This window comes from Leptinotarsa decemlineata, unplaced genomic scaffold (genome assembly GCF_025532065.1).
Source record: "Leptinotarsa decemlineata unplaced genomic scaffold, Ldec_3_MD MMD2_tig00026354_RagTag_RagTag, whole genome shotgun sequence".
NCBI classification, from domain to species: Eukaryota; Metazoa; Arthropoda; class Insecta; order Coleoptera; family Chrysomelidae; genus Leptinotarsa; species Leptinotarsa decemlineata.
This window is the reverse complement of record NW_027412702.1, coordinates 15054494-15068323: the sequence shown is the minus strand read 5'-3', so window position 1 is coordinate 15068323 and position 13830 is coordinate 15054494. Positions and strand designations below refer to the sequence as shown.

The following is a 13830-nucleotide window of genomic DNA, read 5'->3' as shown; positions in this document are numbered from 1 at the left end:
ATTTGTGTTTCAGCCTAGCACCACTAATAATGTTTATGGTGGGTCGATACAGATCTGCTTTTTTAGCTCTAGTTTTGAATATTCACTTCATGTATATAATATCGTGAGTTGTTCAACTGATTCTGCTCGTTGTAGATATTTTTTAATGGGCGAAAAATAATCTTTCATACTTGATTCCGAAGACGACCGTTTCAGAGTATTCCCATCAGCTTTTCAACACTGGCTCACAATGTGTTTTTTCAAGGACAAAACACAAGCACTACAGGATAATCCTTAAGGCGCTCTAAGAGCAGTGCCTGTGTGTTATATCTTTTTGATGTTGTCCTGTTGTGTTGGATAGTGTAGTTACCATACCCATATTATTGTGTGCAGTTTAGTTTTGAGCTAAAAATTTGGAGTTGTGTGATTTCGATTTTTCTGTGAAGATATTTAAGTAGAGAAATAAAGGTTCACAAATACTGTGTGGTGCAGTATTCTAAGAGTACCACCGTGCCTAGTCAAAAGGGCGTTTACCACTTATGAATATGGGTATAGATACAAGAAAAATTTAGTTGGAAGCTATATGGCGTGATCTGAAAGAGTCATCAATAGAGACGTCCTGGTTTATTTGCGAAGATGATCTCATTTCAGACGAAGTTTTTTGAAATTACGTAACTTGCAAAAACTAATAGTTTTTCTGCACTGGCAGGAAACATAGCAAATTTGAGTTATTCTCTTAGCTTTAAGTAAATATAAATCCATTCTTCAAAAAAATGATCCTTCCTTAATCGAAACCCAAAACTGAATTGGTTATGGCAAAATGATGCCGGTGCGCAACATATAAAGACTTGTGACGTTATTCAAAAAGTGACGCAAAATTTAAAAGAAATACATGAACTGCAATAAGAATTTAACAGTACATACATTTAACGAAATGTAATGGCGAAAAAAGATCATGTTGGCATTCGAGCGAAAATTTAAAAAATACTAGTGTTTTTTGTAAGCTTCAAAAACTCTCACTTCTAATTATGATTTTTTGTAGTAGCGATTCTTTTCGATACAGTGGTAGGCCATAATTTGCTTTCCAAGAAATGAACATGTTTATAAAAAGGAAATGAACCAATTTAGAGTGATACATATACATTAAAAAATACACTGCTTTGAGTTTCAATCCTAGTTACAACTGATTTTTTACTTTTGATAACTCATTGTATTTTTGAAGGTGATTGACAATGTTTCATGATGAATTTCACTAGTTCGGACTTCCATTGTCTGATATTATATAAAATGATTTGAAATCCCTCAAATAACCAATAAAAATGAAAAAATAAAAAGAATAGCTAAGAATTAACAATTATATTAAGCAAAAATAACCTGAAATGAAATCATAGTTCAATAAAATACAAGTAAAAAAATAGAACAATTAAATAAAAAATATAAAATTGAGAGATTCCAAGCCAAGTTAGTTCAACACGTTTGATTGTGAGTGTCCACAATCGTCTTCGGGTAATTTTCAATTTTTCACTTGTATTAATTCTTTCAGGGATTTCAAATCATTTTATATATTATTAGATAACGGAAGTCCGAACTAACGAAACTCATTGTATAGTTTTACCCAACCCATAACGGTAATCGAAGAACCAAAATGGAATGAGCCCATAAACTAGATTTAACTGCTCATTTACATAATAAGAACCTTGTGGTACAGCTTCAAATCATTCATCAACATCATATTTTGCTTGTAATTACTACAGTAAATCACATCTTCTGAGAATTTTGACCTTTTTTTGTTTAAATTTTGGGCGACATATAAACAACGTTCTACTAACGGGTTTCATTATGATACCTAATCTTTACACTTGGAACACAGTATTAATGCGATGCGATCTTTCAATCGTGAATAAATAACTGGACAGGTATTACTTTGAAATTGATAATGAAGGTATATTTCATCATTGTTACTACATAAAACAATTCTTTTCTTTAGCTACATCGGTCTATTGCTAGTAATTACTGATGATGAATTTCAAATTCAAAATTGATCTAATGGGTGTGCTTTTCGCCATTGTTGTGAAGAGCAGCTCTTTCTTTGTGTCTGTATCGGCCCATCTTAGGTAATTACAGCAGTTCACGATAATTTTTGTCTAACCGCTGAAAAAAGTAGGTTGAATCGCACCTAAAAAATTAATCACAACTAAAAGAAATTCGTAACCTGTTATTACCATTTATTTATAATAGTAATAGTAATAATAATGATAATAATCTATCTACTAACTAATTCGAAATTGTTAACAACATTTTTTTTCCACCTGTGATATTGCTTTTTTTGTAGACTGTCCTATCATTATTATTATTATATGCATACGGAAAGAGCTAAAGACATCTGCTCGGCAAACAAAACCTTGCAATCTGCGTATACCAGCGGAATATCTATTTCTGAAATAGTCAGTGAAAATTCAAGATAATGTTCCTGGAATTGATATTGCTAACTGCGACATTGTCAATATAAATTTTTCAATCGTAGTCAGCTATTAGGTTGTAAAATGTATTCAAAGTTGAATACATATATTTTTAATCTGTTCGTGTGCTACTCGTGCAGATAGCTTATTTTTTACTCGTGTGATTGTGGCACGAGCGAACGCGAGTGAAATAGGTAACTTCAAGCACTCATATTTTCTGTCAAAATGTCTCACCTAAACTCCACATATCGATAGCAGTCCCGTAGGAAAGTCCCAGTATAACTTCTGGCGATCTGTAGAAACGTGATTGGATGTAAGTGTAAACCTTTTGATTGGAGTAACAAGAACTTCCAAAGTCTATCACTTTTATTGCACTACTACCCCTTCTATTCAGAAGGACATTCTCCTGTAACAAAAAATGACTTTTAGTTTGTAGGTATAACGATGAAAAAATAAAGGTAAATGAGGTATAGGTTTCCGCGGTCAGTAATATGTTGTCGCTGAATTCGGGTTGAACCACATCTGGTGGAGTTTTGTATTCGTCGTTTCAGCTCCCATTTTGGAGCTATTTTCAAGAATTTGATGTGACTTGACGCCAAGGCCTCAATCTGCCTACTCCCCAGGACTCGTCACGAGTTCTCTCTAAGGTCTCAATCTGTCTACTTCTTAGTTCAATCTAAGGAGTCACATTAAATTCTTGAAAATGGCTTCAAAATGGGAGCCGAAACGTCGAATACAAAAGTCCAGACGCGGTTCAACGACAACATATATATATATATATATATATATATATATATATATATATATATATATATATATATATATATATATATATATATATATATATATATATATATATATATATATATATATATATATATATATATGAAATCTGAAGTTTTCACGGATAGGAATATGCTGAACTGGTTTTTCCGGGTATTTGATCCGTGTATGTGATATTATCTCTAATTTCACCGACGTTTCGACAAAATCTCATTTGTCATTATCAAGGTGTGCTGTTACGTGTTCAGAAATTTGTTGACCTTGCTCAACTCACTTATTACTATAATGGTAAAATGGTATTCGTTATGTGTTCAGAAATAGATTAGTCCATAAACCCTCTACTACCTACTATTTAAACGTTGTTGAGTTTTACCTGCGTTCTTCTTCTTCTTAGTTGACCTCATCTCCCCGTTAAGGCATTGAATATGAAATCTGAAGTTTTCACGGATAGGAATATGCTGAACTGGTTTTTCCGGGTATTTGATCCGTGTATGTGATATTATCTCTAATTTCACCGACGTTTCGACAAAATCTCATTTGTCATTATCAAGGTGTGCTGTTACGTGTTCAGAAATTTGTTGACCTTGCTCAACTCACTTCTTACTATAATGGTAAAATGGTATTCGTTATGTGTTCAGAAATAGATTAGTCTACTACCTACTATTTAAACGTTGTTGAGTTTTACCTGCGTTCTTCTTCTTCTTAGTTGACCTCATCTCCCCGTTAAGGCATTGAATATGAAATCTGAATCTATCCGTGAAAACTTCACATACACGGATCAAATACCCGGAAAAACCAGTTCAGCATATATATATATATATATATATATATATATATATATATATATATATATATATATAAAATCTAGGTTAATGCAGTCAAGCTGCTGGAAAATAATTCCATGAAAATAAAAAAATAAATAGATAAGTAGATAAGTAGATAAGTAGATCAACCTCTGAAAAAAATAACACTGGCCGCCGCTGGTCGTCGTGAATCGATTGTGGCGTGGTCAAGATTCCGCTCAACTCGACTTGCGCTTCGCGATTGTTCTAGATATCGCGTCGCTTCGAGATACTTCCAAGGACTTCGCTATCGGCTTCCAGAGACTTCCATTACGCTATATAACCACTACCAGCAGGCAGATCGAGAAGTTTAGTTGAAAGTGCGGTATGAAGTGATCTAATTAGGCGATAGATATTGGAGTTTTAGTTCAAAGTTCCAGTTAGTGTTTGTGTGGTATTGTCAGTGTAGCAGTGAAATAAAGTTGAGCTTAATTGTACAGTATAGTCAATTATTGCCGAACCTAAGAAAAAATGTAACAATATGATAAATCCAGATCGGGATAATCTGTGAATTTGGGGTTATGCCAGGCCTATAATGATATAATCATATGCATTTGCAATGAGGAGTCGTTTTTGTTTCTACTATTCATAATCCTTATCAAAGGAAACTATACTTTTCGAGTATTAGTTTGTCATTTCTATACTTGTGTTAAAGCACTTTTTTGGGGGTGTTGCCTGATGTTTTGTCTAAGACTTCGGTAGCAATTATCAAAGGTGATGTTGCAACTGCCTCACAACAAAAACTACCAGTAGTTGACGTGAAAACAACTAGAACCTTGGTTGCCTCCTTGCTTTTGATTATGTCTCCTACGTCTCAGATTGTGGCTAAAACACTCGGAAAACAAAAGAAGCAGTTACTCTATTTCTCCATCTCTATACGGAAAAATGTGGGAATTTTCCAAGGAAAGGAAGGATGCAACCAATTTCAAAAATTTAACTCTAGATAAAGATGTGTAGATAATGCTTCCTTCCTTTCTTCTGATGACTCCCACATTTTTTTGTATGAAGATGGTGAAGTAGGAAGCCACAGCCTTTTCTAAAAATTAATCTTTCCTATAAGTTAATAATCATTAATAAGGAACAGATGTTGCCAACAAAGTTTCGAAATGCAGTTTTGCTGTTTGGATTTATCAATAATCTATTTGTATCATACTTAAATTTCTTCAGAACTGGTACCGTTTCATAAATATTCCTTGCAATTATTACAAATTACAACCACACAAAAACCGTAATCACCATACTTTCAATAAGTTCTTGTTGCATCCTATCTACTAATCGGTAAATGAAAAGTGAAATTATATGGATTATGACTTAGTGAAGAAGTTAGAAAGTTTATCAATTATAAATCTCTCCTCAGGTGTACTGGAGAAACAAATTGCTATTCTCCAAATGGAAGTCAGTGGTTTTAATTTCATTTTTATTCACCGTTTTTAACACCTTCCAGTGTTATTAGGTAACTACTAGAAACGAGAGAGGATCTTCGATTTCTCAATTACCGTTCTAGAAGAAAGTATAAAATATGCAAATATTTGAACAACCCGGATTGAACAGTTTGAACAGATACTTTGTTTTAGTGCATTACTGGAATATTTATTTTACAGAGCATTTTTCAATGAAAAAGTGTGCCTTCTTTCGTTCGGTACATCGTCTACTGTATGACAATTATTATTGAGTATTATGTATCATACCAGGTGGCAAAAATCATTCTACACGGCGTCATTCAATTGCTTGTGGGGAAAGAAATTTGGAATTCAGAACTAACTTCAACTATATGTGATGGAATCAGTCGCAATATCTTTTTCAGGCGTTTCTTTACTAACACGGCTTAACTAGTAAATACAAGACTGAAGAAGCTATTGTATAGCGAAACATGTATTGCGTTTTTGAAAAATTGTTTAGTGAAAATCTCATAACGAGGTGTTTCTTGAAAACTAACTTTAACTTTCAGTAATAATACAATTGAAAAACGTATTTCAGTTCATCCGGAAATAAACTTAGTCAATAATTTCCAAAAAACTCTATTTGATTGTATTTTAGGCTCTTGACCGTAATGCAAAAATGAGTTTCGAATTTATAGATATGATAAATTGATGATCAATTGGATCCCATTCTTGAGAACAGGAATTATTTTTGTGTTTTTGAGATACTTTGGAAAATCGTAATTTTTTATAACACATTGAGGATATTGAAGTAAGAAGAAATAAAATCAATATTTTTTCAATCCAGGAGCATACTGTTTTGTTCTACCTAATGAGCGTTCAATTTTTTTACAACACGTAAAATATTGAATATTACTGAAGTTTTTTCCCAACACCAATCGTTATTTTTAATACTTCGACACTTGTTTCGATCACCAAGTGATCATCTTCAAAGAGGAAGATTAAATTTGGTGTTGCGAAAAAACTCCAGTAATATTCATTACTACACCAAATGTTCCAAACAGTGCATCATAAGTACGTGAAATATTCCTCAAAGCACTTCTATCCTTCGTTTTCATTGATTTTCATGTGTGCTGATGCACCTGCATTGTGGTATCAGACCATGCTCTCCAAGTACTAAATGACTCGATTCTGAAAGATTTTGCAGATTACTGCATACGAAATACACTTGTAATAAATCATAGTGAAACAGTAATAATTGAGTTTCACACTAACGACTAAAAATAGAATAGCCTCTAATGTAACTTTCGAAATCAATAATATCTTTACGACCTCTACGTCATCTAAACTCTTGTAGATTGCAACTTTACATGGGGGAAACAAATACAAATGGTTTGTAAAAAATTCAACAAGAGTTTTTACATTCTGGTGAAGCTAAGAAATATTTTAAACACAGATTCATTATTACCGGTTTACTATGCATTTGTGAATTCCACAATTTCATACAGCATTAAGTATGGGGTCCAACCTCATAAACAAATCAATAAAAATATTCTCGGACAGTCAAGCCGCGTTGGAAGCTCTTGACTCCTACCGAGTAACGTCTGAATTAGTAGCAAATTGCCAAAAGCGACTCTCCTCAATGGGAAGACTTAACAGATTGTCTCTGGCCTGGATTCCTAGTCATACTGGCGGAAGGCAATGAGGCTGCTGATTTATCTGCAAAGAAGGCTGCTGCATGCAGCTTCATTTTACCAGAACCTGCACTGGCATCGCCTGGATGTCAAGAAGATTTATGAACTTCTGGCAGAATCTTCTAGGATTGGCTCACTCCAAGGCGTTTATTCACCCTTCAAAGCTTGATATAAAACAGTTGTTGGACTACGGTAGGGATGAACTACGGTGTCTAACATGTGCACAGACTCGGACTGTCGGAAGACACTGTTTGTCGCCTCTGTTTGGTAAATGATGAAACAGCAGAGCACATACTTTGTGCATGCCCCGCCGGGGACCGAAGAAGCTTTCAGATTTCGGCAGAGCCGTACTCTTACCGTCAAACTCGAAAAACCATTCACCATACAAACTAATGGGCTTCGTTAAGGAGCTCGGTTTATTTGGTCGAGTTTGAATATGTGTGAGCCACAATAAACCCTTACAGGTTGCGGTGGCGAGTCGAATAGACCCACTCACTTTGGACCTAACCTAACCTAACCTATGGGATCAGGCATCAGAAATTACAAGAATCTTTATTGCTTAAAAACGGATCATTAGGGTCATTTTCAATATCAGCAGTCGCCAATCCTGCAGACAGACCTTCAAATCAAAAGGGATCCTTACGGTAGCATCAATGTATTTGTTGAAACTTTTAACATAGATACATTTTCAACAATAAACATTCATTTCCCATTAACAGTGACTTACATTCTTACAATACTAAAAAAAAAATAATATCAAACTGAACAAACCAATGTACTCATATTACAAAAAATCTCCCAATAATGCAGGCTGCCGCATGAAATAAAGAACGCAGGATCCCCGGGTGTTTTAAGTGAAAACTTAAGGAACTTCTAGTCAGAGAACGCTTTCACACTATTGAGGAATCCGAATATTTTCTGTTATGTTTTGATATAATATCGAATATCGAAGTTAATCATCATTAAAACTAATTAATACGGTTTATTGTGTGACTATAAAGGGTTTTACAAAAACTGCGACAAGTGTTTCGCTATGCAATAGCTTCCTCAGGCGTTTACACCTGTATTTAACAATATTGTAACGACTCATTGAATTAGTTACGCGAGAGTCAAAAATGAAACAAAATAAGTTAATAGTGAGGGCTATTATTCCAGTTTGTGTCTAAAAAGTTACTTCTTTGTGATCTACACATTTTTGTATGTATATAGTTGATTGCTTCCTTTCTTTCTTTGGAAGACTGCCACATTTTTGTAAAAAGATAAGTCAAATCAGTCAATATTTGATATACATTTGTTGCAGTTCGGTGAAAATGAAGTAAACTAGTAAAATATGCATTTTCTAAAAGCTTACAGAAAAGTGTGAATATACTTAAATTGTTAACAAGTCAAAGAAGAAAAATTGTTGGGAAAAGTTGTCATTGTCGAAGAAATTTTGCGTAGAATAAGTTCTTTAATCTAGTTTTCGGGAAAACCTTGTATTATTCTTGCTTTAGTGAAAGCAAATGAGATATGCAAAGCACAGTTATATCTAAGAGCGTGTCTAGTTTTCCGTAATTCGTAAAGCTGATTATTCGGAATGATATCAAAAAGGTATTGAACCTCATCAATGCCAGTTTGAAACGACGTTTTCCTTTTATGTTAATGAAGCGCTGTGTAGGAATTTAATTTCGTTTTCTTCGAAACGCTTTTGAACATCGACCATAATAACAAGGTGAGCTCCACCTAAGCATCAATTATTTTCAAGTCTAAATCAAATAATGACAGGTTGATGTTTCGAACGCAGTTAGTTTTTTGCGTCTCGCAGAAGGATTTCTTTGTTGTGATCCGAACGTTCTTAGGTCACATCTTATCAACAGTTTGTCATTCGAGGGGTCAAATACCTCGGTTTGCTGGTTATTAAAATAAAAGCACTAAACGTGACATCTTCTCCACAAAAAGTTTTATTGTGCCGCCAGACGAAAGAATTCCTCTATGTGGGTGTCGCCAATTGCCACAAATTAGTGGGGAGATGTCATTTATGATAATTACTACACCAATTTAACTAATTTTAATAATTGATTATTTGAGATGGGATTTCCACATGAATTATTTAATGAAATAATAAAGATGTATACTTTTTAAATTTCGACAGCTCAGGAAGATTCTTGATTTGAAACTGAAAAAAATTGTTTATTCAAAAGACCAGAGAAATGAAATATCTTGGCGTAACTGTCGCTCAACACCTTAAATGGAACGTGCATACCAAATATGTAAACAATAAAGCTAGGCAAATAATTCGAAAATTTTACATACTTAGGTACATTTTAGACAATCGTAACCTAAAAGTTATATATACATCTTTAATTGAACCATTATTTAGATACTGTATAGTAATATGGGGAGGATCATATAATAATGCATTACAAAATTTGAAAACTACTCAGAACTGTATACTAAAAATGGGTTTCAGAAAAAACAAACGTTTCTCCACTAATAAGCTTTACGAAGACCTAGACATCTTTGACATTGACAAACTACATATGCACCAATGCTTGCTATATATGCATAAAAAAACAAAACCAACTATAAATCCCAATAAAACTATTTCAACCTGATCTATTACGAAACTATCAATTGATATACCTTTATTTAGAAAAAGTCACTCCCAAAATAGCCTTTTTTACTTAGGTCCGAAACTATATAACAAACTACCACTTCAAATTAAAAAAATATATAAACTCAGTTCCTTTAAACACCAAATAAAACAAATGATTAATGAAAATAAAATATACCTATAAATGAAAATAAAATGAAAAAAAATGCATGAATAAAAAAAAATAATAAAAAAATATATGAATAAATGAAAATAAAATAAAATGAACAAATAAAGAAAAAAAAATTAAAATATAAATGAATGAAGGGAAAAAAAAGAAGAAAAAGCGCTCCTCAAGTTTACTCATTTCTACTCAATTTTTTCATACAATGTTATAAAAAAAAACTATTCTCTATGCACAATCACTTGGCACCTCTCCGAACATTAAAACAAAAAAAAATTTTCCTCGTACAGAAATATGCACTACAAGCATTTATGCTTAGGTAATTTCTGTACAGGATTATATTATATTATTATATTATCTGTAACAACAATATCAATTGTAAAAAGGACAATTATTAAATGGATAAATAAAGTTTTTTGATTTGATTTGATTCACAGTACGAAATCATCTAACATACGGCATAATGGGATGGGGGGTGTATCAAAAACCTACCTTCCTCCACTGGATGTAGTTCTTAAGAAGTTCTCAAAAATAATTCTGAATAAGCCCCTTCCGTTATTATAGCCATAAACTGTATGAATAACGTGGTATACTTGGTTTGAGACAGCTCTACAAAACTCTTGCGTTATACCAAAACGAGGAAATAAATAGATTGATCAAGTCTAAACACGAACACAATACACGCAACAAAACTAAATATAGGTAGTTTAGGTACCATTCGCTCCTAAGTCTAAAGGACAGAAATCATTCAGTGTTCTGGGACCGATTGTCTACAACTCTACCGGATAACATAAAAACCTGCAAATCATTTCTAAAAAGAAAAAAGAGCTCACTCTCTTTATCTGTGGTCTATCACGAGAAAAAAATTAGCGAAATTTTTGATCGTGACATGATCCAAAATGCAAATATTTCAAACTTCCTTTTGGACATTCGACTACGTTGTTTGTCACAATTGCTCGTTGGCGGCATCCTCAAGGGGTATGGCGAGTAGAAATTTTTCAGTGACTTTGTAGATGAATTGCAGTGCCACTTGCTTGAGACGACTGTGTTGCTTTCTTTGATGTACCGTCTTGTTTGCATTCCTGATATTCTTTCACTCTCAGACAATACCGAAGGTACTAAAGGACTTTTACATTTTTTTGTTTTATATACTTAGTTTTATTGAAAAATTTTTACATACTCACACATTATTGAGGTATGATCAATTTACATTTTCTATATTAGATTTTATTTATATGTGAATTTTGATTGGATTTTACATTTTATACCCTTTATATAGATTTATCGACTTTATTTAATATTTCCGATGTTAAGTATGTTTTATATTTGCAGATTTTATATTCAAGAATATGTTTTTCACCACATACAAGCTTCTGATGCTTCGTGGTTCCTCTTATATTTATTTGTATTTCCTAGATGCAATTTTTGTGAAACTATTTCCACCAGGGTGGTCACTGTAAATTGAGAGAATGAGACGTGAAGGAATGCGGAACTGTAAAATGTACCTAAAAAAACAAACACTAGAATTTAAATACCAACCAAGTTAGCGTCATCAGGAGAAAACTAATATTTAATGTTTAGATTTCTTCATCTCCTTCATCTATTGAAGTTCTGATGATAGGAAAAACTGCTTGTTTTTGGATTTATTCCATACCAGAAGTTTCAGATTTAGCTTTTATCAAGTACCTGGCTACGTTGGTGGAACGTAAAGTCCAATTTAGTATGTTGAAAAAATCAAAACTATCCTTCTGAATGTTATTGCCAGGAAATATTTTTCATGACTATTTAAAAAATTTCGAAATGTCGATTTTGTAACGATTTCCTGATGAATAATGAAATTTAGTTCATTGAAATAAGAAATAATTAATTTTTGGGTGGAAAGCTCTAACTTCTCTATCTTTATACAATACATTGTGGGAGAATTACAAAGAAAAAAATAACGGAAATAGGTTCAAACTGAACTCTTTTAAAAGATGTGAAGATCTAGCAGAGGAGTTACTTTCAGATAGAATCTGAAAAAAAAAACCGCCTCGAAACAACTACTTTCATCAAAACATTGAATTTCACGAAAGAAAAAGTACATTTGAAATAACCACTATGATATGAACATTGAATTATACAAAAATCACTTCCTCCTATTCAGTTTGTTTTCCAAATGAATCAGATATCGTTCATAATACAGATGAAACCAGAAAAGGCCTGTTTCCAAAAAATAATCGCTACTAAAAAATATCCCCTTTCGATTTGAATAATTCATGAATATGCAGTGAGGCCAATGACCGTTGAATAAACGTATTATTGTTCAGTCATATTTTAAAAGATTCCATAAATTAATGGACGTAGCCGTTACTACGTGGTAGGATATCGTATGAAACATGAGAAATGAAAATTTTCATAGAAGGAAACTGCAGTAACTTTCAGTTACAAATAAAAGTGATAAAAAACATAGAAATTTTCATTTCTCATTGTTCATTGAAAGATTCCATTTGTCTCCATCTTCAAACTTGGCTTTTAAAAATTATTCAGTTTTTAATGAAAAATAAAAACGTAGATTTGAAGAGCGGAAATGAGTGTTAATTTTTCATTTATGTCATTACTGCATTTGGTAAAATTTCATTGTGTTTGTTACAGGTATATACAGTATTTGATGTATTTGCTGGTTTTTGTTGAAGTTTAGCACGGTTATGACATTGTAACGAATCTGAACGCCCCTGACCGATAAGTCGGTCAGCGAACACATGACATCACCAATCTCTCTGCGCGAACAAATAAGTCCTATAGTCAATTTCACCGCAATACAAAGATTGTCCACTAAGCGCTCACAGATTTATTTTACAAATCCCACTTCTGACACCAATTGTAACAATTAAACAAATTTATTTCCAACAATATTTCACTATCACCAACTAATTTATTTACAACACTTAGCAACTAACGCTTAATTCATTTCCACTACTTGAATTCCTTGTTTAACCGCACGATTCACTTTCTGAACTCAACTGCCCTCTTGAGACGAGAAGCCGGCCTATATATCGGTAACGATCGTTCTAGAATTCTGTAGTCGTTTCGGTACTCAACTAGAGTTTAACCGGCGGTTGCCGACTGCATTTCTTTTGTGTTGATGTCATGTGTTTGTTCGTTAGCCGACATATCGGTCAGGGGCGGCTTCAGATCCGTTACATTATGATACTAATTGTTATTTATTGTAATGTTCATATGTATACAGATTGTCTGAATGACATATACTTTGAAAAGCAGTTGTAGTTGTTGTTAGTAAATAAGATTATAGATCTGCAATTCAAGAGTTCCGAGTATTCGACAGTCAATACTTTTTAAGAATAAAAGTTTTCTATGAACCCATATAGAGAAATATTCGTTTACGCCTGTTCCAAAGATGTATGACTTAAGAGAAAGAGCCTCTTGCGGACTTTTGCGTGAGCTATTTAAAATATTTAGGATATTTAATGATAGGTACATCAAAAGTACAATGGTTTCACTGGATCTGTGAGAACTGTCAAAACCATTATAAAGGTTTAAGTTATCGTGAAAATTTAGATGCTGAACCAACCTAATGCAATGAACATGACTGATGCCCAGGTAGAATGAAAGCAAAGTTGCGTATTAAGGTGGCTACACACTTAATACAAGCATGCATAGTCAATAGTCAGTCTTTTTGTACGAGGATACATGAACGCCTGTAACATTATTTTGCATAAGAATTACAGTTGTACAAGCAACTCATTGATTCATTGCATTTCAGTTATGCTTGCTTGAGTAAAGGGTGTACCAATGAGCAAGCTTGAATAATTCAACTGAAGAAATCGTGAATAAAACTCGCAGATGAGCATTGGGCAATTTGCATTCACAAAATTGTGGTCTAACATTTCATGTCATGATGTCGAAGTACATCTTTTCTTTTCTTCAATCAGCCTTTTCAC

At 33.2% G+C, this 13830-nt stretch overlaps 1 protein-coding gene across 4 annotated transcripts in view; it reads right to left on the bottom strand.

Annotated features, from left to right (window-relative positions):
- The window catches only part of Dyrk2 (Dual-specificity tyrosine phosphorylation-regulated kinase 2), a 191251-nt gene that overhangs the window by 6782 nt on the left and 170639 nt on the right, over positions 1-13830 (bottom strand). For all 4 annotated transcript variants that reach the window (XM_074184497.1, XM_074184495.1, XM_074184496.1 and 1 more), the window contains one exon: positions 2673-2844. In XM_074184497.1, the coding sequence (XP_074040598.1) occupies positions 2673-2844 (172 nt within the window). The remainder of the gene's footprint in view (positions 1-2672; positions 2845-13830) is intronic.